Here is an 18,380-nt window from a genome sequence, read left to right on the forward strand (position 1 = left end):
GAGTGAGCACGTGTCCACATTTCACGTGCTTTGCCGTGTTCGTATCATGATAATTTCATCATCCTGTTTTCACTCTGGGCGGTTGCTCAGTGGCTATGGCGCAGTGCGGCACAGCACGAGGTCGCGGGATCGAGCCTAGCCAAGGCGACCTCATCCAACAGAGGTGGAATAAAAAACAACACTCATGTCATGCGCATTCGTTGCACAATAACGAACCTTAAATCGTTAAAATTACTCTAGAGCCGCCGACAAGGGCATACCTTATAATTATGTCGTGGCTTAGCATGTTAAACCCTAGCAGGTAATTTTCAATCATTTGGATTTTCTACAGCCTGGCGCTCGATATGGCATTTGAACATTTTTGGTGCAGCGCTGGGCATTATCACTATTTTTTTGCTTATTATTTGTGTTGAAAACATGTATGCATATGAAGCGAGGAGCAGGCTGGCAACTGCCACCGCAAGGTTCACAACGCCCGCCTACTCTTGAGAAGGGAAGAGACAGAAACATAGAGATGGAAGTTGGAAGAAGGGGAGGAAAGGCGAAAGAAAAAGCAAGATGACAAATCTCAAAGAATAAAGCAGAACACACACAGTGCAGGTCACACACAGTAGGGCTGGTCATTGCAGGCTATGCTATCAAAAAATGATAAAATAGAAGAAATAGTGTCTGAGGTCTTGTCATCTGAAGTCAGAAATAAGCTACAAACGTGAACCTAAGTTTACTCCAGAAAAGGAAGGAGAGCGCTATGAGCTTGATCGCGTCGAGACGCACAACCACTGCAACCACTGGGATATAAACGTTCGCCGAGTGTCCCACACCGCAGGCCAAGGATAGTCACTCGCTAGCGAAGCGTACTGCGCAATGAAAGCGGAACACTCCAATATCAGTTGCTGGAGTGTCTCGCAGCAACCGCAAGACGTGCACGATGGACTAGCCACATGTCCTTGTCGGTATAAACGTTCGCACCAGCTCACACAGCCAACCCTTAGCTTGAGTAATTGTACTCTAGCGCGACGAAGCAAGTCTCGAACGCGAACACGAGGCAGCAACGTTCCATTTGTGACGCGCCGGTCTGGATGCTGCTTGAGTAGGTGGCGACAAATCAGCAGACGAGCGCCATCTAGCTTGCATGAAATTTCAGGGCAGACAAAGTCGTTATGAGCTCAAGTTGAAGCCAGCCGATCAGCCTCTTCATTTTCCGCAATCGTTACGTGCGAAGGTATCCCATTGGTCAATCAGAGATGCCCCATCTCTGATTGCCAATGGGATACCTAACGCAGGACACTTTTCAGGAGCACTCTCACTTTTGGGCACTTTGCCTCCGTAGCTTTCCCTTAATAGCCACAGAAAGTTGTCCGCGAGTACAGCTCCACAATTGGGTGGCGTATATAAAATATGTCTTAACTGAGTAAAAAGGCAAAGAAAACCTGCAGAGGCGCCTTGACCATCGCTTTGTACATGAGAATTTGTGAATACTTGAAAATTATCTCGAAATCTTTCGAACATGTGTGACAGAGCCAATTGGAATATTGCCGAAACAGGCATATCAGACTTTTGGCATATGTCAGGCATATTGAGATAAATGGGGAGTGCGTATTTGGTGATATCTTTTGGAGGTGAAGGCATAACTCAAGCAGTATGTTCAAAGCTGCCAGAAAAGTTCATAAATACTGCCGCTATTTTTCCTACGCGAGAAAACGGGTGGTGAATCATACAATCAAGGGAGCGATAGACTATTCGATGCGTGACGCAGACGCTCACAACGATACAGAGTGCTCTCGTGTGTTTGCAGCCTCAGGGGTAACTGATGCACTTTAGTGGAGTAACACAAAAGATTGCGCCTCACGACCTAATCTAAGCATTAGTCGAAGGGCAACGCGATGATCTCGTTCCGGTCGAGCCATCAAACTAACTGATACGCTCAGGAGTGGTAACGCATACATCATGCCTTAGAGCACAGATGACTGGTACACCTCAGGAGCCGTTATTTAGTCACAGCCGACACCTCTGACAGTCAAGGCGGCCGAACTCAAGGAAGGATTGCCATTTGGGTCATACAAATTTAACGGCAGCAGGTCAAGAGTTGCGATCACCCACAATTAAGCGGAAATAACGGCGTTGTTGCACACTGCTTCTCGGGGTCTCTTCGAGGTACAGTCGGCTCATTGTTCAGTGCTTCATTAATGAGTCATTGTTAAAAAAGCTTGAACAGACTGCAATAAACATGTTTCATCGCCAAAGAAACATCGATAACTAAACCAAATCAATGTGTGAGGCAAATTAAAATAAATACAAAAGAAAGCTCCCTCGTAAACAAGTTGCTTATGGAAAAATTGAGGTTAGTTTCCCTCACTTAAGAAACATGGAGAACGCGAGTGTGAAACGTGTGCATTGAGGAGCAATGAACTGAACTCCTCCATACTATTCAACACAAATGCTCTGAGTTTGATTTGTTACTAAATGCGAATAAAATAAGTCTGCGATGTTCAACAACCACGGTGGAACAGTCTAATTCTTAAACTTAATATTGCCCAGCCTTACTTTTTCGTGCCTGTTCAGAGTTTCTCAAAATATCTCCACCGAATTGTAAGAATGGCGAAAAATCATCACATTTGACAAAGCTTTTCATCAACGGATCATGTTTCGAAGCCGATTTTTTCGTAAAAAGAAATAACCGAATGCAGGCTGCCCTCAGAATTATTTCTTGCCGACGCATTTTCTTTAATGCGATTAGCCTGCTTAAAATACTTCACGCATGGTCCATCGTATGTATGTATGTATGTATGTATGTATGTATGTATGTATGTATGTATGTATGTATGTATGTATGTATGTATGTATGTACGTATGTACGTATGTACGTATGTACGTATGTATGTATGTATGTATGTATGTATGTATGTATGTATGTATGTATGTATGTATGTATGTATGTATGTATGTATGTATGTATGTATGTATGTATGTATGTATGTATGTATGTATGTATGTATGTATGTATGTATGTCTTCTTACGCCGACCCAGTGACCCAAGTTGTATACCAGCAACGGCAGAACAGATAGCTCAGTCATTCAGCTTCTGGCAGCCGATCTAAGCGCTCTGCAGAATCATGTTTACTCCGGTATGTATTTGTCCTTAGTCAACCAGCTCGAGCCTCAAATAGCAAGGCACTTCTCTTCGTGTTGTCAAACAACTTTTCCCTTCTAATTTCCTTTTTCTCATTCTATTAAACCTCCATGGTCTTTTGCTTTTCCATTCTACGCAACCATTTCGCTGGCTCCGTTTCTCTCACTTTCTTTCTGATTACTCTTGGTTGTCAATCTACACTTTCAAAGACTTTGTACTTGGTTGCCAACATTCTTGACCTCTTCCTCCATTCGGTGTCCACGCTTTTTAGGCACAGATACTTTTGCACTTTAGACCCAATTTATTTTGTTCCATGCTCCTGAGTGTTCCTTGAGAACTAATTTTGCTTCTGTCCTTCTCTGGCTTCAAACGCGGCCCAACCCATGTCACCTTGCACCGCCTAATTTGTGGTTTTAACGTGGGCTCCCCTAGCCAACCGCCCCATCGATCTTGGGTTAACTGCCAACTTCGGCAATATATCCGATTTTAGGCACAGAACTGCATTTGTGAATGTCAGCGCTGCATGGCACCATGACTCCTTTCCCTATTCCATCTACCACCCCATATTTATTGTGGCCCCAAAGTGCTCTATGTTTCATTATGGCTGAATTTTACTTGCCTTTCATTTCTAGATTATCTTCGTGGGTGATTGAGTAAATCTTTCCTTCGTTTCTGTGTACGCTCAGGTAATTATATTGCTTGACTATGGGTACGACGATGACAACAGCTAATTATTCGTTTCGTCATTAAAGATCACATTTGCTATACATAAGGGTTAGATTTTTCGCTGCGTTATCACACATATTCGCAAGTGTCTGTAAATCTCTTGCATTGTCCGCTATAGTAGCAATATATCATCCGCGTTCATCAGTCCGGGGGACTTCTGTAGCACCTGTGTCCATTTCGCACGCATAGTAAATCAAACCCTAATTCACTGTTTTTCAGTCGTCTTTCTATGTCCTTAGCATAAAGTGTGAACAACAGTACAGAGAGAGGACATCCTTGCTTCAGTCGTTGGTTAATTTCCACCACTTCATTACATTTTCGCCCTTCCCATGCAATTTGTACACGGTTGCCCTGATTTACCTCCCTTAGTAGCTACACGAAATCGTCCTTTATGTCTTCATTCTTTAATATCCCATAACAATTCCCTGTCTAGGTTGTCGTAGGCTCTCTTAATATCTAGAAATGTTATCCATAAAAGTCTATTCTGAGCTACTGAAATATCTATGCATTGAGTTAGTACACACATATTATCGTCTCCGCGTCTGCCTGGTCTGAACCCGTTCTGTAGTTCCCCAAGTATATCATTCTTTTTCCACCGACATCGACAGTTCTAATTTTATGACTTGCATTGGCATTCTTATATCAGTGACGTTACCGTAAATGGCCTGCACGAGTTTGTCTTATCTTCATCACCTTTGCCTTTGTAGACGAAGTTCATCTTGCTCTCACGCACTCCAATCAGCATTTTCTTCATTCTAATCGTTTGATTTATGGTATTAGTTATCAGTGCTTTGCACTATAGACCAACGTTTTTGCTTAACCGTATTGGGATTTCATCGGGTGAGGCGGCCGTTTTATTAGGGATGTTTTCTTCTGCTCCATTACAGCAAATGTTTTCTACGCCTAATTTTGACCTATCAGGCTTATCTCTTGCTGCTGGATCTGTTTGAGTATGAATTATGTTTTCTTTAAAGCCAAAGTTATCTCTAAAATTGTTTATGATGCAGCGCAGCTCATCGTCTCCTTCGAAGATGTCACAGTATTCATCCCTTACAGCGGTTTGCGAATTTTTATTTGCAACTCCGAGTGCTCTGACTTGGTTCCAGAATCTTTTTGGTGTGCCTTTCTATCTTTTGTGAATGTCATGCACCCATAGTTCTCTTGTGCATTTAATTTTCTATCGATGAAAAACATCGCGAAATTAACACCAACGAGGAAGCAACACCAGACAAGTGCTGACGGCCGAGTGCTTGAGTTTATTGCGCTCATACACAAATATATTTTTGAAAGGGGCTTTTGAAAAGGGGGAATCATCATGTTCTTTCAGCAACGCATGCACCAAGTGATTAAAAAGTCAATTAATGAGAGTGAAACTAAAATGCACTATTATATGAGTGGCGGAGATACCTAAACTCTTTGTCAGTTAGAGCGATCGATGAAACGCTGTCGCATGCGTCGCCTTACACTTTATGGCAACAGCATCAAAAATCTGGCGTGCCATTTGGTCTCTGTACGGGGGCGAAAACCTTGTCTCTTGAAAAACCAGATAGCAGCCACACTTTGCACAGTGGATGGTCAGATTACTCTTGCGATCGTCCACCGTGAATCTGACCATCCGTGTTTAATGCGAACTGGTTTTTCGGTGATGAATTCATAACAACTAGTTCGCATTCCTATCCTTTTAACTTTCCGTTGCACGAGCTCACTCCCCACCCTTTTGTCTTCTAGGTATTTGTTTCATCCAAGGAGCAGCTCTTCGTGTAATCGCACCGACTTGGCTTCTCAATGATCTCTTGAGGCTTGCTTACGCTCTTCAATCAAATGGATGGCAGTGCTGCTCCTCGACCGAAGTGGTCACAGTGTTTTCATGACGATAGGCTCAGAGATTACACCGGTGGGCCCTATGATGCGATCTCGCTTGCCCCACTTTGACACTATGCGCAGGGAAAGCCTTGCAACCTCGCGCTCTCGGCACCCACTCGAATGTGCTACTGTGAATATGCGATTATCAAGCAACTTGTCGTATATGGATGACTGAGGAGTGTTTTTAAAGTTGAATGCCTTTTTAATTATGTGCCGGGATCTTGCTTAACGCGCTGGAGTCGTGGAAGAGCTTCGAGTCGAGGCTCGTTTGGTAAACACGGGGGTAACAGTTCCTGGTGGGAAATCCTGTTCGGGTGCACTGGTATTAGTTTCTTTATTTGAAAATCCCACTAGAGAACAGTATACGCATGTTTTTGGCCTGCAAAATAGACATTGTACTTTGATTTTGTTTATTACATCATATTTTTATGACATGTTCTCGACGACCATGATGCAGGGAAGAGCATCAGGTGGCACAGATAGATTCATAACACTGCAGATAGCCATTATAACACTACCGGCCGTTACAGCGTACAGAAGTGTTATGATGAGCTTCGACTGCGAACTAGCCAAGCTGCAGAAAGAGAAAGTCGGCAGCGGATGACCCGGACTGCCTAGTGGTGTTGCGTCCGGTACTTAGATATCGCTGGTATTGGAAGAATTTATCTTCACAGTGACGTGGAAGTGAGGTCATTTGGTGTGGAAGGCATGCGAAAAGCTGGTGCTCCTGGGGACCACGTAGTAAGGTGACATGGCTCGCTGTGGTGATAAAGTATGGCTCACCATGATGAAATGAGAGGGCCGTTCTTACAGATAATAACACTAAATGTAAAAAAAGAATTGCTTTTCCTGTGTGACAGCTGTTTAGTGACAGCAAATCAATGGTCATGTGAAAATTCTAGTACGTGTTTTCGTTTCTTGAAATGTCTTGTTAATTCTTGTTCCTAAATGATGTTCCCTTTCAGATTATTCGTATAAAATGTAGAAGGAAAAAATTTGAGTAGTTAGCGCCTGCGTGCTGAACTAACTGCAACAAAATAAAACAAAGGCTTCAACGGCACAGAACTGTTCCTAGCTTTCTTAACCAAGAGAATATATGCTTGAAACATGCGGAAGACAGATAGATACCCAGAGATTATGAAGTAAAATAGTGGGACAGCACGGGAGATTGTCCATATGCTAAATTCTCACTATATCCCACTCTCAAGAACCATATACGCGCACAAAAAGAATGGTAAGAAGTCGGTTGGCGTCACAGGTTACAAAAACTACCGCACCTTTCCGACGCTAAAAGTTATTTTCACTTGAATGACAGTGAACAAGAAATGATGAAGTATGCATTTCTTAACAACGCGACGACACGTAAAGAAAGCATAGCTCGCTGGTCACCCACGTAGTTGGCCTTAATCTCTTTGTCGAGCAATCCATGCAATGGTGTTTGCTTGTGACAGCCGCTGCATTATACATGCAGGAATCTTGGCGAGAAGGGTAGGGCCAAAAAAGAAAAAGAAGCAGTCACAACCAAGCGAGGGCTTGAGCTATGAGCAATGCACGGGATGGTGGTGACTGGCTGTGAATAGCTAGGTGGTTTACGTAACTGTGCCCATTGAATGCTCCGAACAATGCTTTATTTGTAGGCCCGGGATACATCCCGCGCAACTTGGGGGCAGACATTTTTATACGTGGCTTTGAATGTGATACAACATCTAAGTTGTGTGGACACATAACTGAGATGTGGAGACAACATTAGATACGAAAGACCACAAACGAAGCAGACTAAGGTAGAGCAGGAAGTTGGGCTAGTTGGTTGAAATGCATCCCGAAACAGACCGCGTGGAGACAGGAAGCCAAACCGAGAAAAATATAGCCCTCGTCCTTGTGTTTTTCCTTTTTTCTCGGCTTGTCCTCGTGTCTACGCGCAATCTTTTTCTGTATGGAGACTAAGATAACCCTGCAGCAAAGGTGCGCATTTATGTGAAATAAGAGAAATAGTAAGATAACGAGCTTCAGTATTGGCGTAAGAACGTACTGTATGCGATGCATGCGGCGCCATCTGACTTTCTATAATTGCGCATTCGCAGCCAGCATCTGAAACGTATGATGACCGTTTCTTTACTGGCGCATGTGACACTATGAGTTTATGTATTTGAATTGCCATTTGCATTTCAGCCTCACATTCAATTCGTTCTCGCACGAAGCAATCGTATCATTACATGATTACGTGCAGCTGGCGCAGCCTGCGTGCCACAAGATATATCATAAGCCACTGAAGTATCAAGATTTGCATTCACAAAGAACGACTCGCACGCTGGAATCGTTCGTAACAGCGAATTCCGACCAATCCAAACGCGCGAGCTATTATTGGTGAAGGCAACTAGCCATAGACAAACAACCGCTATGAACGAGAAGCATTGTGAATTCGGGCTCTGCCTCTTGGCGGTCGTATATCTTAACAGTCATATGGACTGCGCATGTACTGGCGATGACTGTTTGTTACACACTATACGCTTGGCCAGAGTTCACGCCACTGAGAGTGGTCTGAATTTTTTTAGTCGTGTTGGAGATGAAATAGTACTAAATTAAAAAATAAAGCTGCTCAATTTTTGCACTAGGGAGTATTGTAGTCGTCGGCGATTTTTTTTAACCTGGTGACGGCGGTTTCTAGTGCGGCGAGTATGGGAAAGGCAATGGCTACTCAAGACTTTCTTCATTGTGGATGGTTTCAATCTCTATGACAAACTGCTCCAGCGGCTCTCCTCTTGGACTGACAGTGGTGATTGAGCTCAATCCTTCGTCGACGTTGCCGAAGTACACGAAGAGGTCGCACATTCTATAGTGGTATTGCACCTGAGCGAAGCTTTCACGCATGTGATTGCGTAAAGGAGTTGTGTTTTTATTTTTGATGCGAAAGCATCAAATGGGGCCCATTTAACTAAAATACCGGCGTATGTAGCAGCGAAACAGCACCTAAATTCCCATTGGTTGAGACGTCACTTCACGTGCGCGCCTCGACGGAGCAGAGCTGACGAAAGGGAACATCTGCTGCCGCACCATGTGTTGCGTGAGGGGAGAGGGCATCGTCTTGACCCCACGTCACCCTCGCTTTATATCTCCCTTTATATCTAACAACATTGTGATAGATAACCTCTTACACGTCTTTTGGTGTTCAACATAGGTTACCGGATCGATAACGTTGTCGATAGCACATCGGTGACGTCGAAAACCAGCCATGGCGTCCGGGTAGATTTTGTAATGTTCAAGGTATACCACTCAAGTCTGGCGAGGATCATTCGCTCCATTACCTTCCCAACGCAACTTGCCAGCGCATTTGGTCGGTATGAAGTAATCTCTAAGGGAGACTTGCCAGGCTTAAGAAGCGGTACCAGGCGGCTTATCTTTCAATCTTGAGGAACTTTGCCCTCCTGCCAGGACTCATTATAGATATTAAGGAGCGCACTTCGTGCCCGTTCACCAAGGTGGCATAGCATACGGTAAGATATGTCATCCGGACCAGGCGACGACAACCGATTAAATAGGGCGAGTGCCGCGTCAAGCTCTTGCGTCGTGAAAGGCAGATCCATGCGTAAATCTCGTGAATCTGCAGTACAGTTCAGTGTAAGCGAACCTGTGCGAGTTGGCTGGCTCGCAATCATAGCACAGAAGTCTTCCGCCACATCAATGTCTTGTCGGCGCTGTAATAGTGCTAGGACCTTAAACGGGAAACGCTGTTCCGGAACAGAAGGTAGACCTCGCACAGTTCTCCATATTTGAGATAGCGGTTTGCGGGGATCTAGCGACGCCCAAAATTTCGACCACCGCTTAGCCTCTAGTTTATCCATGCGGCATTGTATCTTCTTTTGCATTCGCCGGGCTGTTCTTAGATCCTGAATTGACGTAGTGCGTCGATATCTTCGTTCAGCACGACGGTGAATCGCACGAAGCCGCTCCAATTCCAGGTCGAATTCAGATTACCTTGGAAAACACGTGAGTGTGCGCGTGGCTGTCTGTGCCGTTTTCTTGATAGCTTGTTGAAGTCCACAAGAGAGGCCTTTGTGGCAAGCGTCCTCAATCTGGGATTTAAAGAAAGTCCAATTTATTCTTCGTATCGTGGTGGTGTATACGCGTGAGACATTCCCTTGATCTTGAGATAAGTGGGGATGTGGTCACTTCCGTGCGTTTCAATGTCCAAAAACCACGTAACATGTGTTGTGAGGCGGTGGGAGACGAAAGTGAAATCGAGGCAGCTGCTGTACGTTATTCCCGGCAGAAATGTTGGACTCGCGTCATTCATAGGTAGAGACCATTATTGGAAACTAATGAAGCTAGTCGTCGTCCCGTCGCCTTAAACTTTGAGCTTCCCCAAATGGTATGCTGTGCGTTGAAGTCCCCAGTAATAATCCATGGACCAGGTTGTGTTTTTAAGATGTCCTCTAGTCTTTTGGTGTCAAATCGACTTGATGGAGACAGATACACCCCCAAGAGTGCAAAGGTGACTGTCCTATTTTTAACAGTCATGCACACGTACTGATTGCCGTCATGAGGTTGCACCGATTGGACGACGCAAGTGAGTTCACGGCGAATAAACACGACAACCTTGCAACTTTTGATGTGGCTTGATGAGAATATTGTCTCGTAGCCGGATAGTCTTATTGGATGTGATAATCTTGGTTCACAGATGACAATGATTGGAAATTGGTTAGTGAGAACAAATTGACGAAAATCGGCGATGCGAGATCTTAGACCTCTCGCGTTCCACTGAAGGATCGACGCTTCTCTGACCTCTTTACGAAGTGACTGGTGATTGTCAGTCATGGTTTCACTCAAGGCTTGCTAGGACGGGGATCAGCACGTCGAGCACTTGTAGCCGACTTCGAGCAGATGTAGTGTCAATGCTTGCCAGCATGGCCCTGATGACATTCACAATGGATCATCTCAGCACTGGAATCATTTGGCAGTCGACTGTTGAAGCCTCACCAACAGAAGCGGGCATCGATGGGAGCATCAAGCGTGGAGGCTCTTTAGAAGACTGAGAGCGCCGGCCACCCTTCCACGGGGGCAGCCTTTTCCGTATGAGGCTTCCTTGTGCTCTCGGTCGTTCTATTTGAAGATGATGGCGTTGGCGCAAGCGATGCATGAACTCCACCCTGTCTTGAGCGTTTCCGTCGATGACGACGTTGACGCTGGATCTTTTCTGAGGCTTCTCTATGGGTTGAGCTATCGCTGACCATTTTCTTCAGAACTTCGAACTTTTTTTATTCTTGCGCATTCTTTAGATGTCGCTTCATGGGTGCCTTTGCAGTTTCCACACCTAAAGTTTGTTGCACGGCAGACATCTTCCGTGTGTGACTCCGCGCACCGGGGGCACATTGTGGAGTTTGCGCAGGCGCCCTTAACATGCCCAATCTTGAAGCACTTGTGGCATTGAAGCGGCTTTGGGACAAACCGCCGTACGACATGTCGTAAGTGACCGACCTTTACGTGCGAAGGGATGAAATCCCCCTTGAACACTACCTTCTCACAACGGCTGTTGCCGAGTCAGCATACGTGCGTGATGACCACTCCGTATGCCGGTTTGATCAGAATTGGCAGGACCGTGTTCGAAATTGCTAAGTCAACATCGTAGATCACACCTGCAGTGCAGGCCCCACCCATAGGTATGACCAGTCGTACTTTTATGTTGCCCAAATCTGTTATCTGTCATAGCGTCTCCAGCGTGGTTCCACGGGTTATGTCGACAGCTAGAACATTCTTTCTTGTGTTCAGTCGGACTTCCTTGATTTCGTTTGGCACCTTTCCCTCAACAAAAACAGAGAGAGCTTGCCTGTTCAATACTCGAAGGTTGACCGAAGAACCCATTGGCATGAAGAAGATGGTGCGCGGCCAGCGTTCACTGCCTGCCTGTATTGTTGACGTACTCGCTGGTGACGACGCCTTGATAAACCTCCTTTTAGCCCTTCGCCTCCTCACCGACACGAAGCTGTCATCGGATGAGTCGTCACCTGTGATTGAGTAGACCTCTATGACTTCGCTGGTGCCGGAACAGGTGCCTCGTTTCCTTGAGGAACTTGTCAATGTAGTGCTCTGGCCAGACGGGCCGGAAATAGGCTCTGCATCCATGGCCACAGAAGTAGGAGTCTCTCTTGAGCGTTCACTGGTGGTTGACCAGGTGCCTTGACTCATAGAAGAGCTTGCGGTTGCAGACTTCTGGCAGCACGAGTCTGCGGAACGTTCCGCGTCCGTTGCCTCACGCCAGGACGCGGAAAGCGCCCCAGGGACTGATGAAAATTTGACGAAAACTGGCTAGCTGGGACAGGTGCATTCTAGCACTGAGTAACTTCGTAGTCGTCGACACTTCACTGTTTATTAAAAGTACATATGGATCATTAGGAACACGTGAGCGGGTTCACTAGTACATGACTCTTTGGTAAAGTGTGATTAGTCACTGACTAGCCCGCAAAGTCTGACTTCCTCAGCAATATAGCCTGTTCCTAAGCGTACTTTCTCATGTTTTATGCCTTAATTTATGCCCACGGGGATGAAATTTGTCCCACCTCTGCTGCAATTTTATGTTTGATTGTGCACAATTCACGCTTGGAAATATTCGAAAATTATTAAAAGATATTCGTATTTACGAACAGTAGATATTCAATCAGAGGACCTAATTGAATGCGACACAATTTGATTCGTTATTTGAAAGCTTTGAATATTCGTTGCCTAGCTACAAAGGTGTATCAATATATTGTGGCTAGTGTTGTCGTCTGCAGTAAGAACTCGAGCACATTAAAGCGAATGAGTATCCGATCTAAACGTGCATGCTTCCGCTAGCGTTTGAAAGCGTGTTCGTACCGCTGACCTGACAATCTAAGGCATGTATGCGACCGGCTCAGGAAGAAGCCTTGCAAAAAAAAAATAGGAAAATGAGCAGTTCGGTGAAAACCAATTTATTTAGGTAACAACAAATAAGCACAATAATATCACTAGTTAGCTGCAACTGAATTTCTCACATCAGCTCGAATTTGCTTATTCAAAACTGTGCATTTCCATGTACAACTCGATCGTATGTCTTCTTCCTTGCCATATTTATACAGTGACTCTTATTCTAACAATGTCGTGGGTATCTCAAGGTAACTTGAAGTAGGCGTGCATCTACGGAGGTTACAAAACGCATGCAACAATGCAAAAACCGGTGCATGGTACAAGACCGTACTAAAGACGTAAACGTGCGGCTTGTGACTGACTTCTTGAAGCGTCGGTTTATACAGCACTGGGAAATCTTGCCATGCAATATCAAGTTGCCATCAGTAAATTGAGCCATAGAATTGGGCTCTCGTTGCAAGCCTTGCCCTCAAAACTAGAGATGAATGATGAGCACTGCGCATCTCAACCTTGGGAGGTTACTGAAAGAAAGCCATGCGATAGATCCAGCACAAAGCCCGACCACAGTTCCGGTCGCGAGCGCACTGGATTTAAAACCGTTGACAAACGCTGCACTGTCTATGTTGCACATGCAGTTACATTCTACGCCGTGTCATAAAAGGCACATGTAGAATTGTTAGCGAAATTTTCGCGATTTTGAGGATCACGCTCCATAACCCTGCCTAGTGCTTTATCCAGTGTAGGAAAGGAGACTTGAAAGAGTATCCCACGCATCATGTCGCGTGAATTATTTACCATGATTTTGCTCGGGATGCTCGAGTAGTGAAGATCAAAAAAGAACAGAAACAGACTTCAACGCTCGTTGAAGGCCAACTGCAACAAAATTTCGAACCGGGAAAGAAGCCTAGTTTAAGATAAAGTAGATAAAGAGGAGCCGCCGTTGAAAATTTAAAGTTTGTAATACGAGCGGAAGCGTCACGAAAATCTTGCAGAATAGGCGTTTTGATACGGAAACTGAAAAAACACAACGCCATCGCCGCTCGCTAAAAGTGACACATGACCTAATGCATGGTTCCTCGGCATGCCGCGTGGCACCGATCACAATGTCGCCGCGGGGTGACGCCAGGGTGACGTCACGAAGAGCCCTCTCCCCGTGTGAGAGGCTCAATCTGCAGCGTGCTTTGATTGGCCTCTGTGGTTCCCCAGGCGTGGCAGCGCGAGCTAGCCCAAGCGCCCGACGCGCATAAAATTTCCGGACGCGGCGTGCTGGGGTTTACGTCATAGTGACACCACCAGGTGCGCGAATCCTATGCTTATGCGCTTCTTTAAAGGCTGTTAACTACAACAACAACTATACAATCACCAGCGCGACGACTTTACCAAGATGGTTTCAGTGGTAGTATAGTACTCATATATAACAAATTTAGCCAAAGTGAAATTTAGTTGCAGTTGGCCTTTAATCCTTGGGATTTCCATCGGCGGAAGCAATGTGATCATAGTTTTGCCATTCGAGTCGCATATTCTAATGCACAGGTCGTGGTTTACCGTTTGGCTTCGTGGCATGCTGCCTTTGCCCAAAGATTTAATTTCTTTCCCGACAATCTGGCGGCTCCAGAAGTCTCGTGTGCCTATTTCATTCTTATAGTGCAACGGGTGCCACGTTGTCCGCACAATGTGTGGGATGTTTCCTCCTGTACGTTAGGTGCATTGCACATACGATGACAAATTACGATATAGTTAACTTCTTTGCTAATCAGTGTTCTAAATTTCAGTGAACTGCGCCTACAGATGTGCCTTGCGTTGTAGCAAGTCGTAAAGCTAAGACGCCTAGACTTGTTCCATAGCGTGCCTGGTTTTACGACCACCAATTTGTTCGAAGAAAAAAAAACCACCTCGTACACCTGAGATAAGCTAATCTACTCGGTCCAGGATAACGAGATCTGTTGCTAAGCTAAGGCTGCCTGCACATATGAAAGTTGGAAAGACTATCCTTTAAGAATACCTAAAACATCTTTATTAATCTACCATGAGTTATACATTAAGTTGTTGGCATATTAGAAGTAACGGTGGCAGTAAAAAATTTGGGGGTTACGCAAGCTAACTGTGCCGAAAAGAAAGCATAGGAGGACCAAGGCAGTGGCATGCGGTTCGGCCGAAGTGATGTACGTACACTGAGAAGTATGAACGGTTAGTATATACGTTGTATTTACGAGATTAAAGACAGAAACGATATGGGCGCACCATGCTCGTTAAAATATTTCCGCAGTATAATAAACGCCTCAATAAACGTTTGCTGATGTCCCAGAACGTGGGCTAAAGATCTCCTGTGTCATCACACAAAATAACATCGGCCCGAAATTCAAGTGCCTGGCATCCCCGGCATCTAATACTGTCAGTGAAACCAGCCCCTTCCAGAATTTTGTATTTCCAGCATGACACCCTTCTGAAAAATTGTGGCCGAATACACAAAGGTTTTTGCTCCTAAATCATTTTTGCTATTGGCTGGCCTAATTTGTTAAGGACATGTCAGACATCACGACAGGTATGCAGCGGCTCTTACGAACAGTTCTAACGTAAGAACATCTCGTAAATAAGAGTCAGCGGGCCAAATTCAGAAAAAAAAGTTGTCATTATATAATGGTTACTTAAGGCAGGTGACAATCAATCGTGATTTTAGATATGATATTAGGTAAGGCAAACAGCTAATGACAAACAGCGTTTACATGAAGTGAATCTGGCGCCTGAGCATTTTTGTTTGTGCGACTTGACAGAAAACGCGAAAAAACGGGCCTATCCGCTATGATCCCTACCACGCCGCATCACCAAACTCTTCCCTGTATGGCTTGGGATAGATCAATATTTGTTTTACGCACCAAATAACGCAAAATTACGCAACGCTGTGTCCTTTTAGTCATCTTTCTCAAGTTACCACAAAAGGAGAGTGATTGTGTGTTAGCTACTGCTGAGCGTATGTACGCAAAACATTGCTTAGAAATAAGCCACGTCAGAAATACACATCAGAAGTCCGATGACTAGAGGTCAAAGAAGAAAACCACAGTTCCAATGAGGTAGTAGAAATCTACGTGGTCACATAAAGCGATGGGTGAGTAGAGAGACAGTGTGGTCCATTTCTTTGAAAGTATCCAAACTGTGATCACATTCTACAAGGTGCAGTGTTAGGCTCATAGAGCTTCTTTGAGCGAATGCACGTTGGATCCTCGAGGGCGGCTGTCAGAATTCCCTCGTGCTATGCAGGTGTTAGCCCCATTTGCATCACTTGTCTTCCGGCATGCTGCGTCCGAATCTGTAAGTATAAACAAACGAATAAAAAAACATACACAGAAGACAGGGAATGGTCAAGAAAACTAAAAAGCGTCTAACTCAGCTAAATCTTCATGAAACAGCTTTAATTTTTGAAGGATCATCGTAAATTATGAATGCCGACTGACGGGCACGTAGTCGCGTCTGTAAAATGCTAAAAAAGGAAACCGTGAAAAGTGAATGAGTGAATAGCAACAGGTACTGAGCAAGGTAAAATGAGAGGATGTAATGCCAACGACTAGAGAAAGGGAAAGGAATGTAAATTATTTGCTATAGGTTGGGTAGCACAGAAACAAGCAGCTCTGTTAGCTTCGTAAGAACAACTACAGGTTCGGGGCAAGCTTCATTCCGTAAGACATTTCATAAAGCGACAATGGCAGACCACCGAAGGGTCCCAAAACGGCACCTGGCATATGAGCGACGCCGCAGTGCAGTGATATGGATTAAATTTGACCTCCTCAGGTTTTTTAAGCGCGCCAGAAGCTTGGTACCTGAAAGTTTTTGCATCGCCCTTTCGATGGGATGCGGCCGTGGCTATGGGGAATGAAATACCGCAAGCTCGTGCTGAGCAGTGGAAACCATATGAATGTTGGAGTTGATCCACAATTGTGGTGGCCGACGTACTAATTCATGCTTCAATCAATCAATCAATCAATCAATCAATCAATCAATCAATCAATCAATCAATCAATCAATCAATCAATCAATCAATCATACCTTGGCTTGCCAATGATAAGGTAGTAGTCGTCGAGCTCCTTGAGGTACTGCAGCAGTTGCTGCTCGCTATGGAAGATGGGTGGCATGGCCGGCTTTCGCCTCAGCACAGCGCCAGCCTCGTGGCCCTCACTGCACAGCAGAATTAGGCATAGAACGACGAGCAGCAAGGCAGGCTTGCGCATGGCCCAACCCCCGGTACGTGAGCACAGGCGCCGTGTGCAAGTACCGGTGCAGTCTTCACGACACGAATGGTGATGGCAGAGAGAAAACTACGAAGTTACGGTGTCAACGGTGGTCCAGAATGGCGTCAAACGGTGGCCGCACCAAATCTGCAATTGAACACAGTCTAAAGATACGAGACAGCGGGACGTGTACGGAAGACAGGGGGCTAATAAAAAGGCGCTAGTACACAAGATCTTTATAAAGCGCCCTTGAGCGCGTTGTCCCAACGCCAATGAATCGACCACGTGCAAGTTGGCAATGCGACTTGCTAATACGTCCGTGAGCAGTTTTATCTCCCTTTAAGGTAACATAAGAATTGTAGGAAACGAGGACGCAGGACAGTGCAACTCCTGCACTTCGCCAGAAGTTGGGCTCACTTGAAATGAAACGTCATCAGAAGGGTGTCTTCGCATATTCCTCCTATATTTGCACGTCCTCACCATGGATGGGAGTCGCACCCATGGCCTCATGAACAATGCCCAACTCTGTACATTGGCATTAGGCGAAAGTATAAATTACAAGCTGACCCGAACGTCACCTTCTGCACTTTCTCTTATTTGTGAGACTTTTTAGACAGCGACAATGACCGCTTATTTATTTATTAATGCGAAAACATTACATGAATCAGAAAGAGGAAAGTCAGGCGGCGTGACCGGCAATTGTACAAAAAGTCAGGTGGTCTCAGAGAAGCACTCGTGCCACTTCTCGCGCGTTCGTCGTTGTCTTCTACAGCTGGCTCCGATGCCACTTTTCATGCCAGCGTTCTCATACAGCCCCTCCCTTTGCGAATACGCCGACAGCAATGGCCGACTAATAGTCGGTGCGGTGGTTTCGGTGAGTTCTGTCGTGCGCTCAGATGGACGAGCCTGTTACGGAGACGGCACAAAAAGTCACGTGGTCACAGAGACAGACCACGCCGGTTGTCGGTATATATATTCAAGGCTTCTCAGCCAAACTTCGAGTAGGATGGAGGTTACTGCAAAAGAAACGACTCAAACTAGTGCCCGCGTAACTGTAAAGCACGAGTTTACATCCGTAACACTGATTGAATGAGTTAGAAAGTTTGGTAACGTGAAAAAAATACCATTACGTTTCGTAAAACGAGTCGCGATCGGAGAGACGTCGCAATGCTTTCGCATTTATTCATATGTGAATACCGAAGTGCCCTTGAATTTTTATTTTATATTATATATTTATAGATACTGATAGATTATGCAATATTTTTTGCTAGCAGTAAATATACAAAGCTAATTAACTATGATGATTACAGAACACTACAATTATCGATCAAGTAACAACGCGAATTAATAGAACAACATATATAATATTCTGGAATGTGCTAATTTCGCCCAAGAACTGTTTCTGCGGCTGCAGATGTAGCTTTAGCGGCCGCAGACTAATGCATAATTATGGTTTCTTACTGGGTGTTGGCTTCTTTTTTTAAAATATCATGTGCCATTCCACTGTGTGAAGGTGGATGACCAGCCAAGCTCTTTAGTCCACGACACAGAGGTGACACACAAAT

General features: G+C 45.0%; 2 protein-coding genes across 3 annotated transcripts in view; both read right to left on the reverse strand.

The window, feature by feature from the left end:
• LOC142582838 (pro-neuropeptide Y-like) overlaps positions 1 to 18,380 on the reverse strand; it is a 283,838-nt gene that overhangs the window by 18,795 nt on the left and 246,663 nt on the right. The gene's annotated exons all lie outside the window — the stretch shown is intronic.
• On the reverse strand, positions 15,332 to 16,958 carry LOC142581904 (pro-neuropeptide Y-like). The gene is made up of 2 exons (XM_075691349.1): positions 16,634 to 16,958; positions 15,332 to 15,899 (listed from the first exon to the last, which is right to left on the reverse strand). Exons 1-2 carry the CDS (start codon positions 16,813 to 16,815, stop codon positions 15,869 to 15,871), a joined length of 213 nt encoding a protein of 70 aa, XP_075547464.1. The 5' UTR covers positions 16,816 to 16,958; the 3' UTR covers positions 15,332 to 15,868.

Source organism: Dermacentor variabilis, chromosome 5 (genome assembly GCF_050947875.1).
Source record: "Dermacentor variabilis isolate Ectoservices chromosome 5, ASM5094787v1, whole genome shotgun sequence".
NCBI classification, from domain to species: domain Eukaryota; kingdom Metazoa; phylum Arthropoda; class Arachnida; order Ixodida; family Ixodidae; genus Dermacentor; species Dermacentor variabilis.

Coding starts and splice junctions, on each gene's coding strand:
- LOC142581904 (XM_075691349.1), bottom strand. CDS start 16,815: ATGCGCAAGCCTGCCTTGCTGCTCGTCGTTCTATGCCTAATTCTGCTG. Junction 15,900..16,633: donor CTTATCATTGGCAAGCCAAG/GTATGATTGATT, acceptor TTATACTTACAG/ATTCGGACGCAGCATGCCGG.